The sequence below is a fragment of the Nanorana parkeri genome, unplaced genomic scaffold, assembly GCF_000935625.1.
Source record: "Nanorana parkeri isolate BGI_ZX_2015 unplaced genomic scaffold, ASM93562v1 scaffold1511, whole genome shotgun sequence".
In the NCBI taxonomy this organism is placed as follows: domain Eukaryota; kingdom Metazoa; phylum Chordata; class Amphibia; order Anura; family Dicroglossidae; genus Nanorana; species Nanorana parkeri.
The window spans coordinates 7,363-34,605 of NW_017307779.1; the positions used below are offsets into that span (position 1 = coordinate 7,363).

A 27,243-nucleotide genomic window follows, 5' to 3' on the forward strand; every position below is an offset into this window, starting at 1 on the left:
GCGGAAGTGTTGTATAATACATCACTTCTGCATTCTTGTGTCACTCTCCAGCTTCAGAAGCTGGAAAGAAGCTGATGGAGCAGATCTCTGCTTCATCAGCTTCTTTTGGGGGGTCCTAGGGGACATTAGGGGTGTTGGAGACCCCTAATGTCTCCATAAAGAGGGCCTGTCACATATTTTGCTATCACATAGGGGGCTTTTATTAGCATCCATATGTGATAGCAAAGTTTAGTGGGAAAAAAAAAAATAGGAAAAAAAATAATTCCCCCCCAAATTTTTTTAAGTTACATATAAAAAAAACAAAACATTTTTTAAAGTCCCCAGCCATACATACACGCATGTAAACATGCATACGTGCAAAAAAGACGATTGCGCCCATTACGCCGCACATGTTACATATCGCCGCGAACGTCACAGTGGGAGCAATAATTCTAGGGCCATCAAATCACTGATAACACTAACCTGATGAGCGGTAAAAGCTTTTAAAAGCGTTGCCTATGGCCAATTTTGGGTATGGTAGTTTTCTGCGATTTCGCAGGTGCGCGCAATTTTAAAGCTTGACATGTTTGGTGTCTATTTACCCGACGTGACCCCGTCTTTTATATTTGACCAAAAAAAATGGGTAATAAATGTTTCCTAACATAATGTTAAAAAAAAAAGTTTTTTCTTCAAAATTTTCAGTAATTTTTCCTAATTATAGTAAAAAATAAAACCCACAGTGGTGACTGAATACCACCAAAAGAAAGCTCTATCTGTCCCCAAAAAATGGTATAAAATGTATTTCAGTACAGCGTTGCATGACGGAATAAATGTCAAAGTACCGCAGCGCTGAATACTGAAAAATGACCTGGCCAGGAAGGGGGTCTAAACACCTGGTCAGCAAGTTAAAGAAGGTGATCTAGTCCTAGTACTGCTTTTCTACAACTTGTCTATAATTTTATTTAACATAGTTAGAACAAGGCTTAATCTTGGCTAGGTCCAGTGTAAGTGTTAGCATTAGGGTGAGTATCATTGTGTTTCAGGTAGTTAGAACAAGGCTTAATCTTGGCTAGGTCCAGTGTCAGTGTTAGCATTAGGGGGAGTACCATTGTGTTTCAGGTAGAATAAAAAAAAAGTTAAAAAAATTTGTATATTTAGTATTGTAGTACCAGAATCAGTTTTTTGGGGGGTTGTTAGGTATCGGAAAAAAAACACAAAACAACCAGAATAGACATTTTATCTGGGCCCTGCTATGGGTACAGACAAACTAACGCACACATGTGGTATCCCCATGCATTTCATGAGTAGGAGAATTTATTTTAGGTTGTTTTTTGGCCCAGTTATCCTTCAGGTGAAAAAAAAGAGCATATCTACTATCATTTACCACTAAATGAAGGTCCAATTTCTCTTGAAAAAAAGGTATAATTCCCCAGCATACATGAAGTAATTGCAAAAATATTAAAAACATGCTAAAGTTGCAAAACAGGGTTCAAGGTTTGTTTTACCTTCTGCATTCAGGATTTAAGCAGAAGATGCTGTATGCATCAACGTTAGATCAAATTGCCAGAACAAGTAAACCTCTTATGTCTACTGGGAAGACGAAATTATTACCTGTAGTGAAGTTATGGACGCGCTGTGACCCTGCAGAATGGCCAGTGGAGCACATGTCCTTAGGCACCAGATTCTGATCATCTTGTCACAGCTTCCAGCGGCAATCATTGTATTTTCATAATTCACAGCCATGTCTGAGATTTCAGCAGCGTGCCCTCTTAACGTTGCCAGGAGACGACCATCATCTGTTGCCCATATTTTAACCAGACAGTCATCAGATCCCTGAGATTTAAACCATGCTGTTAAAGCACCATATTCAGTATCACAGGTGTGAAAAAACAAAGTAGCAATCTACCAACTTCTAAAAACAATTTGTGTGTTACAAAGGTAATCAACCAAATGACAGCTCTAATGAATGTTCATTTTTGCCTTCGAGAATTTATCTTAACTCTCATTTTATACTAAACACCATTTCAGTGAAAGATCTGGTGGAAATTCTTAAAAAGATGGCCATACACTGTGCAAAATTCCTCAAGAACTGGCTGAAATTCGAACTGTGGGGTGCTGCTGTCATCACCCTTTTGGCTGACATCCCTTGATCAGAAAATCTTTGAACGAACCAATAACCTGTCAGCTGTTGGCTGATGGCCACCTTCAGAATACTAAGGAAACAGGGGATTCCTCGATCAACAAGCTCCTACCATTGATGGATAAATCTACTCTATTTTTTTTAGTTCGGCCCGTGGGTTGAACAAAAGAAAATAGAGCAGTGTACAGACAGCATTAAGCATCATTACAGATTCAAAGATATTAAGTGGAATGATACAGCCTTTCAAAAGTAAACACACATCTCTAGTTTTTGTTGCACAGTACATCACTGCACAAACAGAAAGGAATATTTGGATCTTAGATCAGACTGTAGAATGCAGTGTATCAAATGCAGAGTACTGTGCACAAGTCTGGGTAAAAAGGATCCAGATCTTTACCTTTGCCTCAAGCACTATTCATCTATTAGCTCTTCACAATGCTACATATACTCAGACATGTTCTTTCAACATTACTAGTAATAAAACATTTTTTATAATTAAGGGCTTCTGACTCTATGGAGCCCAATGTAGAGGTCACAACTGCTATTTTACAGATATTTGTCAATGGAAATCTGCCTACTTTCCACCATTTCTTTTGTTTCACACTGATGTTGCAATATTCTACGTTGTCAAAAAAAAAAATATTTTAGGTGTACATATGTGATGTAGTCTGTTCCTAGCGTTCAACATGGGTTCATTACCTGATTATCTGCTATTTTTCCACTTTATTGAAAAAGCCAAGCTGACCAAAAGTGGAAGATACATTTGGATCACACCATATAACACTGTGGAGGCTGGTTACAATGGTCAGCTTTTATTTAAATGGTTTAAAACTTTTCTCCAAAAGAAAAACTTATCTGAACTGTTCTGTACTGCTGAAAATGTGTCACTGCCGAGACAGATACCAACTGACAAGGAGTACTACATGTCCTTAGTTTCCTTTATTCTCCACAACACATCCTCAAGGTTTCCATAAAAAGGACCTGAAAATTAAATGAAGTAACCCCCTCCCCCCCAGGAACAAATATACACCATTATGACACACAGATCTACTACACTACAAATGATATATCCCCATACATGTTACAGGTTCAGAAATTATTTTAGGGGCTTTATTTTACCAAATAGGTGACGAGCTGTTAACCTTCGTCAGTAACTATTTTCATGTACCTTTGATGAAAATATACCTTTAATAAACTCAAGTTTTTTTTTAAATTCATCTGTTCTCCAATATACTCTGCTTGGATACGCATACCACGGCCCACATTTTATGGGGGGGTGGGGGGGTGTAAAGCCATGTCACACATTTATGAATGTACCCCTGAGGATTGTTCCCATATAAAATTGTAAGGAGTTGTTCTTTAACAAGACAATTATGTGCAGTGATATGACACTACAAACTCTGTGACACCAACCAAGACAAGGAGTACAAAACAGGTTTATTACTAATTCTCTTAACTATAATTTCTAAAAAAAAATTAAAAGAAATCAGATCAAAACTTACTGTAAATATTCTTCGGCCAGTCCGATCAAAAGTCACACAGTAAACAGAGGAGAGATGTCCTAAAATCCTCTTGTGCATCTTCATATGCTGATAAACTGCTGTCGGGACTAGGGTCTCAAACTTGTACTTTCCATTTAGCTTTCTTGCAAAAAGTGTATTTCCTTTCCAGAGAAACAAGGTATATTTAACATTGTAATCATTCCCGACATTCAAGTCTGTCTCAGGTTCTCACTACCGACATCAATGTAATTAAGAGTTTGAGGTCTTCACATTTGACAAGATTAAGCACGAAGAGGGGAATTTTTTAAAACTGGAGCAGACAAAAACTGGAGCAGCTGTGCATGGCAACCAATCTGCTTCTCTCTTTCATTTTTAAATCTTAACTGAAGAAACTGGAGGGATACGCTGATTGGTTGCCCTGGGCAACTTCTCCAGACTTTGTCTGCTCAAGTTATGATAAATTCCCCTTTGAATACTTTAGGTTAACTGTTATTCTTCCTAAACAAACTGAAGTGCTATTACATGGTTAAAGAAAAACATTCATCTCTTTGAATGTGTCTAAACACAACTTAAAGGAAACCTGTCATGAAAGAAGTATGACAGACATTGAAGACCTCTGTCTAGAAGCCTGTCCATCAAGCTGATGATCTGGCCTTAATACATTGAGTCCTGGACCTGGAACAAGTTTAGTATAGAGATGAGGATTCCTGACCGATCTGCTGCAGGCTTGTTCCAACAGTGAGAAGTACTAAACTCAAACATAGCCAGGGAACTGGCATTTTAAGCAGAAGGCCAAAGATGGTAGCAATCATATACCTCCCATGATAGGAGTACCTAAAAGTAACACTAAGCTTTAACCCAGGAGTTAAGTCTTACAAATGCAGTACACCTTAACCATTAACAAAAATGTATCTCATTTGTGCATCACTCGGCTGTAGATCCTCAAATCATCTCTGAGGCCTTGTTCACACCAAGCGCGGAGCAGATCCAGACCAGAGCAGGTGCAGACCGGATCAAAACTGCGTCCAATGTATTCCTATGGTATTCTGACCTCCAGTTCACATTGCAGCGTGCGGATCCAGACCAGATCCAGAGCAGGTGAAAAAACTGCGGCAAGCCCTATTTTACCTGCTCTGGATCTCCTCTGGAACGCATCAAAAACGCATGCAAGTGTCTGAAAGCCCATGTTAAACTTATTTTTTTTACCAAACCGGCCCTAAACGCATCAAAAACGCGGCACAACCCACCGCACTGCGTGCGCAGAAACCTGACCGGATCTGGTCTGCATTTGGTGTGAACAAGGCCTGAATTGGTGCCGACACGGTCCTTCCTTCTGGAGGGTGGCTACTTTTGTTTCCCATGGTCCCTGTGTGTTATAAAGTAGCCACCGTTCCCAGCTTGCTGCTGGGATGGACACAATCTCAATACAGATTAGTAAACTAAACATGAGATTATGGTCCATTAGGGCTGCAACTAATGATTATTTTCAGAATAGATTAGTTGACCAATTATGTTTTCGATGAATTGGATAAACAAATTAAATAAATACAATCCTTAATTTAAAATACACAAATGGAGCGTTACAAAGTTTACTTCAGGACAAAACTACGTGCACAATTTTTTGCGGCAGTGTTTGTTCAGCCATAGCACCAGTGAGTCATACTTAGTATTCTGCTCACAAACTGCCCCCACTCCGGTCCATATGAGAGTGACACGGACGCGGTCACAGCACCCAGCACTGCCTCAGTACCGCCTCGCCTTCCCCTCCGGCTAACAGCTCTTCAATCTCCAACTGCGGCCGACAATTCTCACAACTCCTTCAGCCTTTGACCCTGGACCACTCGATCTTCTTGCAAGGCCGCCCCTCTCCTGGTCCCCACATCCAAACGTAAGTGTAAACTCCCGTTTTTACACAATTTCCTAGTACACCTTGACAATAACAATGTCTAATCATCCCCACTACTAGTTTTGCACCCTGTTGTGAGTTTTTTTTGGCCACTGCACCCGACCACTGCTTGCTGTGCCCTCCTCCCAGTGTGGAGGAGAGAGCTATGGGATCCAACCAACTAATCGATAATGAGAATAGTTGACAACCATCCTCATTATCGATTAATTGGTTGCAGCCCTATAGTACATCACGGGAGCGAGCTTGGATTAGTAATCATGGATCATGCTTAGCAAACTAAACTTGATTGTGGTCCTGTGATGGACTGCAATCTCATGTTTAGTTTACTAATTTGTATTGAGATTGTAGTCCAACATGGGAGTGAGCTTGGAGCGATGGCTACATTACAACACACACAGGGACCATGGGGAACAAAAGTAGCCACCCTCCAGAAGGAAGGACAGTGTCAGCACCAATTCAGAGATGATTTGAGTGATACACAAATAAGATACATTTTTGTTAATAGTTAAAGGTACTTAAATGCATTTTTAAGATTTAACTCTTGAGTTTAGTGTCAGTTTAAAAGCACAAACAAGGACACACATTGCTTATGGTGGCCAGCAGGCATCATTTAAACATTTATATTTCACATAGCATAACTTAAAAGTTTTAATAAAAAAACATTTAAAATGTGCTGCTTACATTTTAAGTGCTGTATACTTGCTTATAAATCCAAGCCCCCCCTTCATCCATATGTAATGTTAAGGAGGGGACTGAGAAATTATGTTTACTCTAATTAACCATGTGTGTGCTGACAGATCTCATTAACAGTCGTAAACTAGATTTGAGCACCATCTGTCCTAACAAATGGTTTTGGAAGCATTGTATATTAATGAGAAGATCAGGCTGTCCCTCAGTTTGACCCTTTAGTTTCACTTTACAACTGCTCAGAGTAGCCAGGAATCTGCACAAAGGCCTTCACAAAGAAACATCTAAAAAGGTGAGAAATATATTAACCTGCCTGGAGGTATTCCCGAGTGTGGCTGGGGGTTAATTTTCAGTACCAAAAGCGGTAACCCGGAGCCACACTCGGGATTACACTGTAGTGTCACTTACCTTCTCCCTACGCGCCCCGCTGTGTCCTTCGGCCGATGCCGGCATCCGTCTTCCGGGTTCCTTTCCGTGCGAGCGCAGGCGTCGCAGGGAGGAGAAACCGGCGGGAAATTCAAAAGTGAAAAATAGAAAAAAATAAAAATACTGACCTAATCAGACCGCCAGGGAGGTTAAAAAAAAACAAAAAAAAAAAGAACTTAAGGTATGCCGTGTGTAGGGAAACACATACATAGTGGGGTTTTCACAAATCTGACAGCAAAGTAAAAACTGAAAAGGATTAGACATCTTCTGGAAGATAAAACGATTCACCTATTTGTACCTAAATTGTTGCAGATAAGCCACTTGTGAGGTAACTATCATTATCTATATTAATCAGATTGTAGTCCAATGAAGAGTTTAGTTAACAAATGAGTAGCAGAAAATATTATGAGATATTTTTTGCCCTTCCCAAGACATGTAATATACACTCACCTATACTTGGTGAGTTTCCATAACTGATAGGCAGCTCTGGGGGTCTCCCACAGTGTAAAGCCGCAAGGCCTGTACCCTTCCACAAAACATGTTTGCAAGTCATACATACTTTTGTTTGTGCGCAGCAGAGACTGGCGCCCAGCTCCTACTAGTGTTAGCACGCCAGGTACACTTTGAGGAATCTCCTTCTCGAAAAAAAAAAAAAAAAAAACAACTTTTATATTTCTCCCTATATAAAAAGGAAGCAAACAAATGGCGTGGCGGTGCATTGAAGTCAATTGCATTTTTGCAGAACGCACTGGACCGGAACGCAGGCACTGACCGCTCTGGAACTTACTGCTTATGGTGTGAACCAGCTCTAAAGGCTGTAGAGCAGGTCTGTGCAATATAAAACACTAGAACACTACAATAATTGTATATTTCTAGCACAAAATAGAGAATATCTGATTTTAGCTGATGCTAGTTTTATAAAGACAATCAGTTTATCACTGGAAGCATGGTACAAATCATCCACGAAAGAAAGCACTTCTAGACAGCTACATGTAGAGATCAAATGAATCAAATTGTTTTTATATTACGTATTATCTGCTCGGAGGCAAGGGATAATATAACAAACAGATATTTAACAACTTTACAATGAATGACTATCATGGATTTTAAGAAGTTAAATCAATATTTTCTGAATTTATACTCTGTTAGTTCTACAGATATGCAGAAATGAAAAACCTAAAGCACCTATATCAAAACACTCTACAGATAACTAGACATCACTGTCCGCATTCTTTACCACTCCAGACAAAAGCTGCTGCATACATCATAAATTCTCACAATACAGACTCCCTAAAACTGCTGCATATTTCCTTTTTTTTTTTTACTGAAATGTACCAATGAACCAAACATACTATTTTTATAAACTTATGAGGCACACTGGTATGCAAACCCAGGCGTATGTGAATAAAGCGTTGCAGATAAGCAAAAGATTCCAACAACTTTGCTTTGTTTCGTAGATCAGGATAATTCAGACTGACAGCACAGAGAAAATAAAAGCCCAACTCCAACCAATTTTCAAGATTCTCCAAGAGTAGTGAAAGCTTAAAAACTGTGTTAAGTTTTCACTATTGCCTGTGTCCCCGATGGTAACTTTCCCTCACCAACTGTCCTGGTGACAGGTTGTCACAAGGAAGGGAAGGGAAAACTATTCCAATGGGGATTATGCAATCAGTAAAAAAATATTTTTTTTTCTGTAAAGTGCAGAAGGGTTAGAAGCTTTGTCAGGTTTTTTTTTTTGCCATTGAAATCTATTCTTTAGAATCTTTTATCCTGGTGGGACAGGGACAAAAATTTGAGTGGGTAAAACCTAACAGACAGCAGTTAAAATATGATAGGAAGTCCTAACCCTTTCTCACTGGATCCAAAGCCTAAATTGTTTGACTCCATCCAAAGAACAAGAAAACAAAAAGCTTACACAGGTCTTCTATCTTCCAAAAATCTTCTCTAGGTGTAACAAATCAATCGAATTCAATTAAGATATACAGTAAACTCCCAGTTATCCGACACCCATGGGGGATCAGTAGGTGCCAGATAACTGTAGTTTCTGGTTGCTTGAGAGTTACTAGTAAATTACAAGCTGGCTATTGCTCCCCATTGTTTGCATTCTGCTGCCAACCACTTAATCTAGTTGCCGACTGGCAGCGAGATGTAAACAAATATTTTTTTTAGTGTGTACCAAGCAACCGACAAAAAAAAAAAAACAAAAAACGGAGGACATATGTCCTTGATGGGTTTTTTTGCCGGTTGCTTAAATGCTGGATAGTTTATGCTGGATAGTTTACTGTACTATGTTACACAGGGAAGGGAAGAGTGGGGGTGGGGTCTTATATGAACCACATGTAAACAATGGATCAGACAACCAAGTGGTCACTTGCAGATGCATAAAAGAGATACCAGAAGCAGAATGTTTTTAACGAAAAAAAATGAATTTTCCTGGGCTCCCCTTATTTAAAAAAAAAAAAACCACACACACACACGTCTCTGCATTTGATTATTACTGGTTTCATTATGTTGAAAATGTACATTTTGTCACACCTACCTCCCCTGTAGGTTTCACTGATGCTGCTCCCCCTGATACTGGCGCAAGGCAGGCTAGAAAAGATACCTCTAGCCCTTACATCACCCAGAAGGGTTTCCCTTCCCCTAAACAGCCTTCCACGCACCACAGAAAGGGGAAAGGTAGTGTAAAATCAACTAGGTATCTAGCACAAAAGATGTTCCCAAAGAAGGGCGAGTGTGACAGGGAGTGACGTCCGGCTACTGCTTACCAAAATGATTTTTCAATTTCCCCAATAAATCTGTCCGTAGCTTCGGCAAGAGAACATGATTACATTTCTACCAATCAAATCAATGTCTGCACCAAATGATCTGCCTATACATGGCTGGTATTTAAGAGCAGCAAAATGTGGAGGAAAAACCATGGGGAAAAAAAACAAAAAAAACACATTAATATATACATATATTATACATACATACATACATACATACATATATATATATATATATATACATACATACACATATATATATATATCGATCTATATAGATCTATATATATATATACACATATACACACACCAGGGTTGGACAAATCCCAGGTGCCGGGTAGCCAATGCTCCTTAAAAATTATAGCTTGCTCCTAACTTTTGAGGTTTTCTCTAGTCAATTGCGCTGGTTAATTTAAAAAAAAAAAAAAAACCCCTGCTGTCTTCCGACACACACACTAATTTTCACACTGTGAATTTACAACACATCAAGCTGATGACATTTTATGGGTAGGGCTGTTAACGCTGTTGCCATAATTTTACTGAATCACTCTGCAAGGAGGTAACAACAGAATCAAGGCTTTAGACGAGCATTCCCTTTCTGCATCTAAATGAGGCTTCCCATAAAGAAATCATACATCAAACCAGGAGAACTTACACCAGCAGCAACTGCATTTGGTACAAAATACTATTAGGCCCTGCAAAAATGTATTTGGTAATGTATTCTAATTGGCAGTCCACCGGGCTTGTTGAACTGCATAAAATTTACAACAGCAAGGAATGTCTAAATGAAGCAGTTTTTCCCTTGCCCATCAGGATGAAATCAGCAGTATTACTCCACTGTAACATAAAATCTAGCAGTGTGAATTTATATATGTTGCCGTAAAAGATGATAGCATAAAAACAACTGTCTCTGAGCTGGTATCATATTCCCATTCAGTGATGACACATCTGTAGGAGCGGAGCTCAGTATTTACACACCAAGGAGCAGGTGCTGCTTCTCATAGGTCCTAAGGGGCTTGTTTGTGGTAACGCAGCTCTGAAAAAAAATGAATTCCACAACCTAGTAACATGTTTATGTAGAACAAAAAAAGTGCGCTGCACGTTTCTAGTACAATGCAAGACATATAAATAGTAGGAAGAGACTAGGGGAACCACTTTTCATTAACAGTATTTTTTTCTCAGACCAGTGTTTATATGCATAGCCTGATTGTTTTTATAGATTTACCATCTCTAATTGACGAGTACTGTCCCAGAGAAAATGCTTGCTGACACACATCTTTATTTTTAACATTCTTAGGACTTACTGGAACTCACATAGACTAAAGTCACATGGATTAAGGAGTGCCAATGAATCTCAGTCTTAGAAACACTGAAGTATACATTTGTAGCCATTTATTTTTTTTAGACGGGTATAAGCAGAATTCAACAGAACTACAAAACGTTCTCTGAAAGCAAACTTGGAATTAGGAAGAATATGCCCTGTAGCAAGGATGGACAAACACGCTGCAAAGCAGCAAACATGTAATGCAATGGGTCCTGCTATAACACTATAACACAGGTTTATTAAAGTTTAGATACTAAATGAATCACCGGAATGTAAAAGCCAATTTACATAGTGTTCAGTACAATGGGCTGATGAAAACAGTTCAGTAATGGTATAACATTTACTCTGTAATGTGTTAGCACAGAAAAAAATATAAAAAAGTATCTTTACCCAAAATAACACTTGTTCTAACACTTATAAGTCACAGTGCAATCAGGTATCTGCACCGGAAAGACCATTGAAATGTTTAAAGTGAACTATGGCCTAACTCTTTTTGGCCATAGTTCTCCTCAGGGTCACGGGAGGAGATACACTAAATGTCCTCCGGTGACCCAAAACTCAGCATATAGGGGACTATTGCCTGCTATATGCCGATAGCACAGAACCGCAAAGCAGCCAGGACAGATCCTCACAATACTGTTGACATTCACCCCACTGGCTGATTAACAGCTGGATCTAGAAGCCGTACCTCCAGTCAGCGCTCGAGAAACGAGGAGGGAATCCCTTCCCTGACTAACAGTCACCGCTCTCTGCAGGGAGAGGATCGGAAAGTCAGCGATATGTGTTCACTGACTTACCGATCAATAGACTCAACGTGTAACAGTTTCAGTGTCACAGGTCGGCTTGAATTAAGGGGATGAGGTTTTTTTTTTACTCGCCCCATAATTCTTCTTTAACATAACTTGACCAATTGTTATGAGATACTGAATATGTTTAAAGTGTCTTTTACAAATGAGCTCAGGGTGCACTGTATCTTGCAAAAAAAATGGGCCGTCAGCACCCACAAGACCTGATTTCACTGCATTGCATAGAGAGAGACAGTGACAAAGTCATGATGTCACCGAATCTAAAATAAGGTATGTAATGAAAACGGAAAGGTTTTATTTAAACATCTCATTAGCATGTTGGCGAGGGAAAAAGAAAAAACCAAGAAAAGCAAAACATAAGCAGATTAAAATTCAGACTTTGCAACAGCAGTCGAGTGGCTCCCAGGGCGAGTTGAAGGATTACTGTAATAAAAAGGTACAGTTATCCTTTAGGGCAACTACAACAACCACCACAATTTACTGCTTATATTAATATGTCAATGCTGGCAATGTATAACCTTCGCCGTAATTCGTGCATTTTGTTTTCAGATAACTACATCTCAGCAATTAGGGCTTCAACTGACAAATCTTTGGCAGTGATTAGGTCAAATAAAATGCCACAAGCCTGCCTGAAACTTCACAACAGCAAAGACGAGAGTCAGGCTAAAAGAATATATAGGAATCAGTATTAGCAAGTAAAGAAAATGTACTGACTACGCCGGGCTCTCCTTCGTGCCCACAAATTCCGCCTCCGGGATTTCAGAGGCCCTGAGAACTGGCTACAGGTCCCGGACCTACAGTCCCTCACGGATCCCCCGGTGGAATTTTGGGGCGCTCTCTCTCTAAGACACTTCCTCAGGGCTGTACCGAATGCGACACTCCTGGACAGACCCTTGAGGGTATTTGAACAGTTATGTTTAGATCAGCTTCCTACACGTCACGCAGTATCCCAAATATACAAATTACTACAGGACCCCGCGGGGGATGTATCACTGCATTTCCTACACAACTGGGAGACGGAGCTACAGTGTACGTTCACGGAGCAACAGAGGGCCACTATCCTGGCGATGACATTCAAAGCCTCGATAGCAAATAGATACCAGGAGTCAGGATACAAGATTCTGACACGCTGGTACAGGGTCCCATGGTTGCTCCATAAAATGAACAGCTCGATCCCAGACTTGTGTTGGAGATGTGGGGGGGCGTCGGGCACAATGTTACACATCTTTTGGACGTGCCCTGAGATACAGACATTCTGGAGGCAAGTACTGGAGCTGATTGAGACTTTGACAGGGGCAGACCTCAGGGACAACCCAGAAGCATGTTTACTGCATCTGACTAAACACTCGATCCCCAGATATAAATGCTCCCTGACACATCACCTGTTGAATGCGGCTCGGGCGTGCATACCCCTGAGATGGCGGGATCCCCTCCCACCCTCAGTCCGATTATGGCTCTCCAAAGTCCAAGATATCTACCAACTTGAGGACCTAACTGCCACGCTAAAAAACATGGAAGCTCGCTTTAATGCCACCTGGAGCCCATGGTTGTGCTACAGAATCTCTGCCCGGGACTCCCCTCCACCTTCACAAGCCGGTTTGACCGGGATTCTGTCCCAGGGGTTGCCATGAGGAACCTGGAGGGTTTGTAAGCCCCGGGAATACCTAAGGGGGCGCTCGACTTCTGTGGGCGCCTAGAACCTGGTGGATGTTGTGGGACCCGGCCGGGACCCGACCCTCTGCACCCTTTCTCACTTTTTTCTGCTATCACCTTTCCATCAACTAAGAGACACTGTCTTCTCCCGAGAATAGTACTTAGTCGCAGAGCCTTAATGTACAGAATTGTTACGGCTGAATGGGACGGTTGATGCACCTACGACTGTACTAAGCTGTCATGATTATTCGGATGTGATTTTCTTTTTTTTTTTTTCAGTCGGGTTATGTTACCTTGATGCGGAGTAATCCGTTTTACTACAAGTTCTGTGGAATTTATGCCCATGCTCTGTAACCACATACAATGGTTTTTTGTATTTGACTTTTTTTCTCAGTCAATAAAGAATTTTTTTAAAAAAAGAGGGCGTGGCTTACGCATGGCGCTGAACGGTCGCACCTGAGCAGAGCTCCCGCCATAGCCCGAGAAAATTTAACTGTCCCCCCTATAGAAGCGAGGGCCCTCTAATCTAGCTTGCCGTTTCTGTGGCAAACCCACTCCCTGAAATGCCTAGGGATTAACTACACGCCTCGCTTACGGGATATGTTCAACAACAACTACATGCCCCTCTTGAATACTATTAGAGCTGATCTGAGACGTTGGTCCCCCCTGTACCACTCCTGGTTGGGCAGAGTGAACGCCATTAAAATGAATGTGTTGCCGAGACTTCTCTTCATGTTCCAAATGTTGCCCATGGGTGTACCTCCCTCTTATTTTAGGTTACTTCGATCCCTGGTATCCAGATTTATTTGGAGACACAAGAAAGCTAGGATATCCTTTAATGTTTTAACCAGACCTAGATCAATGGGTGGAGTCTCTCTCCCGGACTTCGGGAGGTATTATAGAGCGGCCTCTTTGGCCAGAATCATAGACTGGCATTACGCCGGGGAGACGAAGTTGTGGGTACAAATGGAACAGTCGGTGAGCCAGGCAAACTTATGTAAGGTGTGTTGGATCCCGAAGTGCTATAGACGACTGTCCAGTGCCACACACACTTTGACGAGTACATCGCTGTCCATATGGGATGCGATCCACCTCAAAAGGAAGTGGTCCTACAACTCCCCTTTGATGCCCGTTAGGTCACATTTATTTCTTACCGGGACTGTTAGACGGGGGGTATCGCAGACGGACTGACACAGGGTCGGAGCTCCTGTTGCACCAGGTGATAATGGGAGGGAGGATTAAACCCTTGTCTTCCCTTTGCAACTCACCCAGGCCCTCCTTTATGGATGTTTGGCGTCATAGGCAAATGTCTCACTTTATTCGGCAGCTTCCTACCCCTTTGAGATCCGAGAGTGAACTGAACCCATTGGAGCTATTATTTCCCAGGGGTGACGCACCTACTAAGTGCATCTCCTCTATATACGCCACCTTGTCACAGCTGGAATGCGAGTCCCCACCGCCTTACCTGGCGAACTGGGAAGGGGAGCTGGACAGTCCCCTCACAGGGCAGGTCTAGAGTGTTGGCCTTCTCGAAAGGGGTGTCCAGGTCCGCACATATCCAGGAACTTCACTATAAATTGCTATGCAGATGGTACTACACCCCTCAAAGAATGCATCAGATGGATAGTTCTGTATCCCCACTGTGTTGGAGGGGTTGCGGACAGGTGGCCTCACATGCTCACATATGGTGGCTATGCCCGAAAATTACATCTTACTGGCGTGAAGTGGCAGATGAAATATATCATATTCAAGGAGCGGAAGTACCACTAGATCCCTCGGAGATGTTGTTCCATGGCACTGAGAGCTCTATGGGCCGATATGCGCGATCTATAACTCCACATTTGCTGAATGCAGCTAAGGCATTGATCCCTGCCAAATGGAAAAGTGCCTCTGTCCCTACCTTGTTGGAATGGTTGGATAAGGTAGAACAGATTTACTGTATGGAGGAACTCACTCTCAATGGTCTGGGACAAAAGGAGCGCCTCCAAAAAACATGGGCTTGCTGGCTGGCATATAAGACGACCCCCTCTTACCTCACTAAGAGGACGCAGGTATTGGTTTAAGGGTGATACTCCAGAGGAAATGCACGGGTCGGTCACCCACCGGGATGTGAGTGTACCTCTGGGATCGAGATTGATGCTCTGAGCACCGGAGATATAGGGGCACATGAGGTCACAACATTATGACTGCAAGGTTTACATCGCATATCCTTTGTGGGCGTGATGGGATCCTACCTCCTTTTCCTTTCCTCAATCCCCCCCCTCCCCCCATCCCTGTGAGTCTGCTCACGCCCTAATTTTGCCTCACCTCACCATCCTCCCTTTCCCATTTTCCCTGGATCACACTTACAGATTTTATTGGGTCAGGACATGGTCTTAGAATTGGAATGCTACACACAATTACATGTCCTGCTGACTGTACTGTGATCATGTCAGTGTTTATTGTCTACCCTTGAATGTTGTTTTTTTGTATTGTACTTGGTGTTCTATTATTTGGAGAAACCTTTCTCAATAAAAATTTATTACACAAAAAAAAATGTACTACAGAAATGTACAGTAACATCTATATAGGTGTGTTATGTAGATGTCTTGCTGTCACATCTGTAGGATCATGTTCAAGTAACCAGAGCAGTAAGCTAGCAGTATTCCCAACTTGCGCATTCCCTTACATACTACTCATTACTCATACTACTCATTAAGTACACCTTACAAATAAACTGTATACAGTATGACTATGTACAGCATGAGACCAAGCCAAAGATGTTCATAGAAACAAAAAGGACACTTTACAGCAGTTTGAAGATTAGCTCTCTGCACGGCTGAATCTTTAATCTTCTTTGCTTCCTGTGTATCAACAATAAAAGTCATAGCATCTTGTAAAACTATACTGCCTATTTAATTTGTAACCATGATATTCCCATTAGCCCCATGGAGATAAAGTGATGAGCTGAAGATTTTCTGATTTTTTTTTTATAACACTACAACATTTGAGTCACAAGCCCGAGGGAAGCTGATGGGTAAAATATACAGGATAAAAGAAAAGAAAGCCTCTCTATTGCAGAATGGACAATTATTTGATTCCAGTGTTACAAACACCAAAACAGATTAAGAACAATGTTTTTAGCATCATTAAAACCTCAGGTCGAATCTCTTAAGAGATGCTGCTAACTGAATGGCTAGGAAAATTCAGCTGTAATTTCTAAGCTGTGTTTGGGTTCTTTCACAAACTACAGAAGAACTACATATACATACATACATATATATATCTATATATATGCAGGTTCTTCAGGTACCCAAAGCACATTGAGGAGAGTATATTAGTGGAGCACATTCATGCCCATTCATTGTTTATACATCAGGATCCTCCGTAGAGGAATGTGGGTATGGATCATGTTAGAGCTGCAACAGTTAATCGATTTAGTCGATTAAAATCGACGATTGAAAACGTTGGCAACGTTTTCGATCGTCGATTCGTCGGCTATCTATACATGTATCTTTGGCAAACAAATAGGGCTGTTCAGATACCAAGTACCCTATTCGGTACAAGTACTGATACTTTTCCAGCTCCAAGACTAGACTAGAGAAAAAGTAAAACGTTAGGAGGCAGGTGTCATTTGTAAGTAGCATACAGGGCTCCTGGGTTTTGTGCATTCCTGTTTTAATGCATTATTTTTGTTTTTATAAATATAAAGGGATGCACCGATACCATTTTTTCCAGTACTGATCGATACTTTTCCAAGTACTCACAGATACAAGTACTGATACATTTTTATTTATAGTCATATGACAGTAGATCTAAAACAATACAGACTAATGATTTCAGGACAGTGGTGGAGTGCCAAAGCCCAGTCCAGCTGCAACCAATGAGACCCTGGTAGCACTGGTATCCTAACATCCCTAATAAGAAATTTCAAGTGGTGTTATTATATATATATATATATATTTCAGTCTTTGGGTTGGCTAGAAGCTTGATTAGCCTTATCTACAACCTCCAGCCTTACTGAGTTTCCCTGCAATAATCCTAATAGAACCCTGTACTAAGACGGTCCAGTAAACAGTATCATTTAAAACTTTAACAATCTACTATTAAGACTAAAGACAGTCCACTGTGGAGCCCAGGTGGTGTGACCCCGCTGTTTATCCCCGCACTTGCCCAAGGGATGTTTTTGGTGGTTTGAGCTCTGACACAACCATCAATGATGGTGATATTCCTAATTGTCCTTGTGAGGAAGCAGATTATATATCTGATAAACACGTAAAGAGAAACCCTCTATTTAGCGCATACATTATGGTCAGAAGTGCAATATAATTTATGCTGAGGAATGTAGCATGTGATTATACAGCATAGTTGGTGATCAATGAGGGCATCTACATGGAGGTTTAGTAATTGCAATATGAGTTATGTGCTAAGATGATTTTATGAGCTCTTTAACACAGTGCTGTTTAATGAAAAAAGTACCAACAGTTTGAGTAGCGCTTTATAAAAAATAAAAAAAAGAGGGGCGACAGTACTGTTACAACAGAATTCAATAAAAGAGGGTCCTTCTCATGGGAGCTGACAGTCAAAACAAAAAAAAATGTAAATTAAAAAAGGAGAATTATGAGGTGAGTGCTTCACTCAGCCTCATGATCTGAGCCGACCTGTGACAATGAAACAGTCACAGGTCGGCTCAGTAGATCGGGAAGTGAGCCGTGACATAATTGTCGGGATCCGTTTCAGCTGCGGCGTCTCAGTATACCGCGATCTGTAGCTCGCGGTATACTGGGTAACGGAAGGACGCTAGTTTGTGTCCTCCCGTTACCCTAAGGAGAACTATGGGGAAAAGCCCTAACCCCATAGTTCTCCTTTAAGCATAAATGTCTTGTCTGGGTATTTGAAAAGTTTGCCACGTATTTATATAGGTCTATACAGTACACAGTATATGATACCCATAAGCCATTCCCATCTATTATAGTTATTCTCCAAACTAGAAGCTTAATTGCAGAGCAATGCCAATTTATAGGCAACTGTCTTTCACATCACTGTGCTTGTAATTGCTTATGAACATGGAGAATACCTTAGTGTACAACACTTTGTGAAGTACTCATGGAACAAAGCCAAAGGCTTCCTTTAGAAACCAGCTGCCAAAAAGCTAAGTATCTGGTCATGTGTGGTCAAGTAGAAGATCAGTCAATCTGCATTCTAATTTTCTCCTTCAACAGAAACAGTGACCAAATGCCTAGAGACGGGGCAAGTGACCGGTACACTTTATAGAGACATCACAGATCTGTTAGAGCCCCAATGTCTCACCTGCCCTCCACTCAAGCAAATCAAGTAAAAGTCTTGTAAATGTGAGCTGTAGAGCTGCCCGTATCACTTTTACTGGATATCTGGCTAATGAAAATGATACCAAGCTCAGGGCTGCTGTTGCAGCCATTAACCTGTTTAACCACTTGCAGTGACGTTTATAAACATCATGTAGTCAGGCCAAGGACATTCTCTGCATGTGTTGCCATAGAGAAAATTGTACATCAGAAATGTCACCAGCACACCAATAGATGATGTCCAAAATAAAGAGTTTAGGCCCCATTCACACTGCGCAAATCGCACGTTTGTCGCGCGATTTCCATTTTGCGCAAATGCTTGCATCAAAAAGCATTGAATCGCAGCAAAATCCGCTCCAAAAAGGGTGGACTTCATACCTGTAATTCAATGAATGAATGGGGTGGGGGGCAGGGACAGTGAAGCTAGGGAGGAAAGAGATAGATGATGCTAGACAACCCCCAGCCAGGAAATGAGATGGAACCTAACCTGCTGCAGCTTCTCATCACTGTGACCAGTAATCAGATTAATTTCAGTAGAGGAGAGAAGCCTGTACAACTGGGCAAGCCTGAAGCGAAGGCTTGTGTCCAGCTTTAACTGTGTCTGGACTACAGCACTAGCTAACAGGAATTGAAATATTTTGGAAGGTAAACAAAGTTCATATTTAAGCATTTCAAATTTGTATTTTGCTTTCTGGTAAGTGTCAAGGCCAGTCCACACCTACTTGCATCTAGGTATACTGTGCACAGCAACACACTAAGGGGGATTTATCGAAACTGAAGCAGATGTGCATGACAACCAATCAGCTTCTCCAGTTAAGATTTGAAAATGCAAGAGAGAAGCTGATCGGTTGCCATGCACATCTGCTCCAGTTTTGATCAATTCCCCCCAATGTATTGTGCATTGCAGCATGAGCCCCTAACACAGAAAATAAAAATTGATCCTGCGCCGACAGCTGTGTTCTGAAAATATGTAGGTAAACTAGGGATGTCCCGATACCGATGCCATCATCGGAATCGTGCGCTGGTTTTTTTTGTTACCTTCCGTGGTGGCTGGTGTCCTCTGGGCAGGCTGGAGGAGCGTTGCGTCACTGCTGTGGGCGGAGCTCCAGGTGGGGTCTAATGTGGTTGGCCGGCGACTGCCCAGAGGACTCCACCTGGAGCTCCACCCACAGCAGTGTATCAGACTCACCTCTCCACGAGCCTGCGGGACCGATCGCCACCTCCTACTCCTGCGCCGGAACGTAACATCGAGTCTTTATTTATCACACGCCAGTCTGATTAACTTATGTCTCCATGTATACACTCCACAACACATAGGTATGTGGATTTGGCGCATTTCTATTGTTTGCCTCTGTGGTGTTTAAGCATTTGCATTGCTGGTTTATAAATGTGTCATGGTTTGTTTTGCGATAGGGTTGCTTGCTATGGGTGCATTCACATTCATAAATAATCATGCCTTCATAGAATGTTGTGAGCTAATAGATGAGCAAGGCCATAGGTTTGCTTAAAGGAGTGGACACTCTGCATTTATTAAAATGAATATACATGAAAATGTATACTTAGTTTAGTGAATAAAGTGGAATTGTGTTCACTTTCAATACCCAATCGCGTGAAAGGTTTATTTAAAAAAAAACAGCACCTGAATGGATAATTAACCTGAACACAGAGGCACATATTCACGAAGTTAAATGAACATACACTTCATTAGGTAAACAGTTTCCACTCCTTTAATAAATTCACCTAAGTGTGTGACCCTATGAATGTGCTTTGACTGTTCAATTGATCTGACCCCATCAGTATATTTTTAGTTCCACAGCATAAATGACAGACCCTCATACATGTTTTAATGATATTATATATTTCAAGATTCTAAAAGTACTAAAAGCAATTATTTTAATATTTATAATAGATATTTAACTAGGGATGTCCCGATACCGATGCTAGCATCGGAATCGGGCCCGATACTTGTACTTGTATGCAATAACTTGTATACCATTCCACTGATAATCAGGTGTGACATCTACTGATCCTATCACGCTCCAACAGTATCGTGGGCAGTGCTACCAACCTAACCCCTCCTTATCGTAGCCACTATTGATACCGTGTCCTGAGGGGTTCCACTTGTTACCGAGGAAACTACACTCCCCATCAGACATCCGGCAGTGATACCTTATTCTCTGTATTATTTTTGAAAACATTTCACCTGTCCCTTTGAGAAAGTATCGGTAATTGGTATCGGCAAGTCCTTAAGGCCAGTACTTGTACTTGGTCTTAAAAAAGTGGCATCGGGACATCCCTATGGGAAACCATTCAAAATAAATTGCAATACTACACATTGCACAGAGATTAAACTTGCCTGTGCATCCCTAGGCCATCAGCTATGGCCAAACAGTGGACATCCAGTTAAACCCCACCAACAAAAAGGATGGACCTTCATCTCTTTAGGCTACGTTCACACTAGCTGCATGGTAAGACAGCTGGGTAGCGGTGGTGAGCTGCGGTTCCTTGAGTTATCACAACACAAGGTACTGTTTATTTTTTCTTTTTAATCTTATTGGCTGTTCAAAAAAGGGTACACTCCATTGCATGTCCCCACACAGCAGCGCAGTGCGCTGCAATGATCTCCAGTGCCATCGAGTGTGCTGCAGAAAAATGCAACTGTCTGCATTTTTCTGGACCGCACCACACATCACGCCAGCGTTGTGACGCTAACGGGACACATATGTGTCCTAGTGGACACTTGATGTTTTTTTCTATTATGCAGAAAAAAAATCACAGGTCACAGCATATAGTGTGGACACAGACTTACTAACTCCATATTTTAAATGATCTCCCATTCCAAAGGCTATGCAAAAAGCATGTAAAAGGGGAAACCTTCAGTATATTTAAAAGGAGTAATGTGTTAACAGCTAAAACTTTGTGATAATAAAAATTAATTATGTGGTTCTTATATCATAGCTGATTTAATGGCAGTAGAACTACATTCATCAGGTTGTCATATAGCACATAACTATTGGAAATTCCAAAAAAGGAAAACAGGACATTTGCCAAGATTAAAAGGAAAGTGACTGCAATGCTTTGCAGTGTTACAGGAAAGAAGGAGTCTCCTTTAGACATATACAGTATGTGCTCTATTTTGATCCCTGCCAGCTAACTGTAAGATAACCTATGGAAAAATGGAGCTGGAAATAATGCAGACTAATAGGAATTGGAACTACTGATAATGCTAGAACATCTAAGCTGTTCTAAAAGTAAGCTTATTCTTTAGCAGAAGTTTAAACTACAGTCATATTGCAAGGTGCAGAAATTTTCCACTGGACTTTTATTTTTACTGTATCCCATGATACTAAATATGAAACAGTATGACAATAATCAGCTTACTCTGACACCCAGACACAGGATGGAAAAAGAAAAAAAAAAAAAAACAGACACAACAGTAAAAACTTTGGACGCGATCCAAATTAATCCTATGTAGCAGTCATGAAATTTACAAACAGCATTCGGATTACAGCATGGAATCTGTAATACCACCCAGGGACCACTGGGTACACGCCAAGATGTGTGCTACGCATGTTAAACATATCAGGAACAGAAATAGGAAAAGGTGGAATGGCTGAATTGTTTAATCAGTTCTATCACTTTACACTAGTTTTCAGCCATCTCCCTTCAGAGCCAAATCATTCCTCAAACAAGTCCAAATTTAGCAATACAAACGCAGGTGAGAATGTACCTGGATCCACTGTTTTTTCTCCCCCAGACATTTTTGGGCATGTAGCAGTAAATGAAAAGATGATTCAGCTTTGGTTGGCTCAGTATATGCATTACGAACAAAGACTGAGCCAACTCTGCATCAATCCCGTCCACTTTCTTCAATCACTAAGTTTCCTTCCAGAGATGTGCAATATTAAAGTGGATGAACAGCCAAACTATTTTTTTTTTTTTAGTTTTGAAGTGAAGGTGTTAGAATCAGCCAGGTTTTACTGCTGAGAGATTTCCACGTACTTCCTGTTCTGCTGACAACAATTTCACCAGAAAGTAAGAGAGAGAAAAACGGCGACACAGGCACAAATTAAGTGTTTCATTTTTCTAAGTAAGGCAAGACCTCCAGTCAGCATTTACTGCTTGCATAAAGAGCAACATCAAGCTTTTAATGAGGACAAAGTAGAAAAATCATATCATGGAAGCAGGCACGATACCAATGTTTCCAGGGCCATGAAGAACCGCTTTCTCAAGGTGACCAGCTTTTGCTAGCACACGGCGGGATAGTCAAAGCGAACAAAACCATCACCTCATTTACCAACGTTCACTTGGCAAAGTAAAAATTTGCATTACAAGGTGAACGCAGCCTCTATTCTTTTAGTACATCAACTCCAAAAAATCTGACATGTCAACTTGTCCACATGACACAGCATTTTAACCCTTTCGCTGCCAAGCCCTCCGGAAAACATTTTTCAAATCAGCTGGCCAACCCATTTTTGAATTTTCTGCAATTTTTTCCTATTGATTTTCAACTGCTGCGTTACTAGCGTTATTGCAGCCCATCAGCTTATAGTAGAGCTGTAAATGCCAGGTCCGTACCGCATACTGAGCTGGCCAGCTGGAAGCACTTTTATAGCTCCGTATGCCGTACGTCCTTGGCAGCGAAAGGGTTAAAGTGGCACTAAACTCAGAAGTTAAAATCTTAAAAATACATTCATGTACCTACACTATTAACAAAAATGCATGTTATTTGTGTATCACTCGGCTGTAGATCCTCAAATCATCTCTGAATTGGTGCGGACACCGTCCTTCCTTCTGGAGGGTGGCTACTTTTGTTCCCCTTGATCCCTGTGTGTGTTGTAAAGTAGCCACCACTCCAAGCTCGCTCCCATGAAAGACTACAATCTCAATACAAATTGGTAAACTAGATCTGAGATTGTAGTCCCATCACGGGAGCAAGCTTGGAGCGGTGGCTAATTTACAACACACAGGGACCATGGGGAACAAAAGTAGCCACCCTCCAGAAGGAAGGACAGTGTCAGAGCCAATTCAGATTAGGTTCACACCTAGGCGATTTAACGCGCAGATTTTGCCACACGATATTGCACAAAACAGATTTGCATTCAAGTCTATAGAAGCGGTTCACACCTTTGCGATTTGTCGCACGGTAGAAATCGCCTGTCGCGCAAAAAAGTGCAGGAGCTATTTTTGGCCGGTTGTCGCACGGTTTGGGTGCCATAGAGATCTCTATGCATTGAAAACTGCATGGCTTTCAAAGCAAAATTGTGCAAACAAAAACGTGCGACAACCGCATGAAAACAGCTCACCAGCTAAATCGTCTAGGTGTGAACCTAGCCTTGGAGATGATTTGATGATTCTACAGCTGAGTGATACACAAATAAGACACATTTTTGTAAAAAATTACCCACTAGGCAGGCAAAGTGTTTGTCTGGCAAGAGCACGCAAAGTGTAAAAAAAAAGAAAAAAGTACCTGTCAGATGCAAACAGAAAGTCCAACAGTAAGACAGTTCCGAGTCAGGTTAACGTACAGTTCCGAGTCAGGTTAACGTACAGTTCCGAGTCAGGTTAACGTACAGTTCCGAGTCAGGTTAACAAAAGTACAATTGTTGGCACTGAGGTCAGCAGGGACATCACTTTCTCTGAATAGTCTGTTGATATCAGCACCCCAGTGTACTTTCACTGCTGGCCTGGGACATAATCTTGAAAAAGAATGTATTGGGACCTGCTGATTCCAACTGACAGGTACATTTTTATACTAGTCACCCTACCTTCCCTAATATATCCATATTTTTTCTGCCATTTATCTAAATTCTGAGCTCTTAAAATTCAGACTTCAATCAATAAGGTTTTTAAAGCATTAACACACATACAAAATTTACCTCACATTACTTTCACATGTATAAGTATGCAGATCACTTTCACACTAATTATATATATCTATATCTCCCAATACCTGTAACAGACACTTTCTGCAAAAGTGCTAGAAACATTACATAAGCCAGAAAGAAGCCAACTGAAGGAAAAACACACTTTGCCATTGCATTCAGAAAATTCTGAGACAGATAAATTATAACCTAAAATGTTTCCAAGCATATTCTGTTGCTTAGCTAATTTCATAATGAACTATACTATATACCAAACTATAACACATTAATATATAGTTCATTTTTCTTCAACATTCTTGCATTATAGCAACTGAACATGCAAACAATGACATGGAGGTCTATTCAAAAATTTCCAGGAAAAAACTTCAGTGACTGTCCTTGCAAACCAGAACCACTGGCAAAATCACATACATAACAACTATAAAAATGGCAAAAAAAGAAAATTTCCACGGTCCTGAGAAATTCTACAACTCCATGAAGAATTGTAAATACATAAAATGTTTCCCTTTTGTAGTGTGCAGCAGACAAAGGGTTTAACAGGCCTAACTGGAAAGCATATCGGTTATATACAATAGTTAAAGTGACATTAAAAGGTTATTTTTTTTGCCTCCCCCCCAAGGTTAGTATAAGGACTTACCTTAAATCATGCCTCTTAATCTGATCATCTTCTTCTTTACTGACGTTTTCAGATGCCCCTGGTGAGGGTCTCAGATCCAGCGCTGACTCCTCTGACGTCCCACGGTGTCTGTGCGGGTGCACGCTGCTCCATAGACTTACCTTGTGTCTCTCCTTGTCTCCCTGCCAAAAATTTGAAGTGCACATGCGCCCGTCCCAAGATCCTTTGGGGCCGCCCGAAACTCTTCAGATGTTTGGACGGAAGCGCGCGGCGAAGACACAGGTAGGTTTAAACCTGTTCAAAAGGTTTGGGGTTTTTTCTTAAAGTTTCTGCACATATCTATTGCTCGCTAGCAGTAGATATATGCAAAAAACGTGAGGGTTTAATAACCCTTTAACTTAATTTGCTGAATAGCATTAAACAGTTTAGAACGGAAGACAAAACAGACCACAAGCGAAATTGTTTTTGTTAGCATTTTGGTAATTTGAGCAGCAATACACATTTTAAAAATAATTAAGCTTTACTACACAAATTAAACTCGCTTTTGAGATGGGATACCTTACATCATTTAGATCATTTACAATTAAATTAACTTCCAAGAACCAGACATACGATTGTTTACTGAAAAGAAAAAGAAAAAAAAAACATGGAGGCATTCACAAAGTATGTTTCATTCAGTGACAAGTAATGATGACTAGCTGTAGCCACAAACAGAGCTGCATGTCTTTAGCACAAACTCCCTATGTTCTAGAAGCCTATCAGATGAACAGAATTGTACTGCAGAAAATAAACCCATAGAACATAAGTGTCCAGAAACCACAGACATTGCTTTAATTATGTTACATTGTAAAAGTAAACTTTCATCAAGTTGCAACTTTAAACCACAGAAGAGTTGCACAAATGACATTTTACAATATTCGAGTGAGAAACAGCAAGCACTAGGTCACAAATAAGTCTGCAACACACAAAAGTACAAATATAGCATATAAATAACGAACCCTAAGGATAAAAAGCATTTATACCAGTAGTGGTCAACTCTGCTGATATGGGAGGCATCGAGAGAGGCCCCTGACATCAAAGGGCTGCACACAATATTAAAAGGAGAACTATGGGGTCAGCGTTTTTCCCCATAGTTCTCCTTGGGGTAACGGGAGGACACAAACTAGCGTCCTCCCGTCACCCTAAGCTCAGTATACCGCGAGCTACAGCTTGCGGTATACTGAGACGCCGCACCTGGAGCGGATCCCGACTTAGATGACGGGATCCGCCCAGCTGCGTGAGTGACAGCTGTCTAGAGGCAGAGCCAGCTGTACCCGCCCCCTCCCCCGTCCGTTCCGCCAGTCAGCGCTGGCAGATCGGAGCGGGGAGAGGGGAATCCAGCCCCTCCCCCTGTCACGGCAGAGAGCCGTGACAGGATCGAGAGGTGAGGGAACCCGGTATGTTTTCCCTCACCTCCCGATCTACTGAGCCGACCTGTGACAGTCTCATTGTCACAGGTCGGCTAGAACTATGACGTGAGTGGAAATCACTCATGTCATAGTTCTCCTTTAAGTGACTGGAATGCTACATAAATCTTTTACAGACTGTTGACACATGTAGCATTTGTAAAGTCTTTGACCATTTCTTATAACAAGAAAATGTAGCTATGCTGCTGCAGATAGTCAGAGGCTGTGCACATACTGCAGTTGTTGTAAACTGGCAACCTACTTCCGGGGACCTGCTTCAGGAGACAGTCAAACTGGAGACAAATTAAATAGGAATGATAGAGATTGCTGCTATTACAGGGCAATAGAAAAAAAATAGACTAGTCTCTGCAGGGTTCCTGAGGGCCACAGGAAAGATACCAAAGGGCTGCGCATAGTATTCAGTGAAAGTAATGCTGCAAAAATCTTTCAGAGGCTGCTGACACATAACAGGAGATGGTCAAAGACTACAGACATGCTACAAGAAGTGGTTAGAGAATGTAGACATATGCTCCAGGAGACAGAGTTAGGACACATTATATGAGACTGCTAGGGATCACTGCTACTAAAGGGCAATAGGAAAAAGAAAAGAAAAAACACAGACTAATGCTTCACATTGCTGAAACATGTAACAGCAGATGTTCAAAAACTACAGGCATGCTACAATTTCAGAAAGCAGGTTATAGAGCAGGGACACGTTTGAGGAGACAGTCAGTCGAGTGGGTGAAACAAATGGCAAACGCGCTCATCTATTCATAACTGTCAGCCAGGGAACGGGGGGTGGA

General features: G+C 41.3%; 1 protein-coding gene across 1 annotated transcript in view; it reads right to left on the reverse strand.

Moving 5' to 3' along the window:
* LOC108798580 (PH-interacting protein-like) overlaps positions 1–27,243 on the reverse strand; it is a gene marked incomplete at its 3' end in the record, with an annotated part of 36,512 nt that overhangs the window by 7,157 nt on the left and 2,112 nt on the right. The window contains 4 exon segments of the mRNA XM_018570339.1: positions 1,591–1,812; positions 3,622–3,782; positions 7,091–7,187; positions 7,189–7,275. Coding sequence (XP_018425841.1) covers positions 1,591–1,812; positions 3,622–3,782; positions 7,091–7,187; positions 7,189–7,275 — 567 coding nt within the window.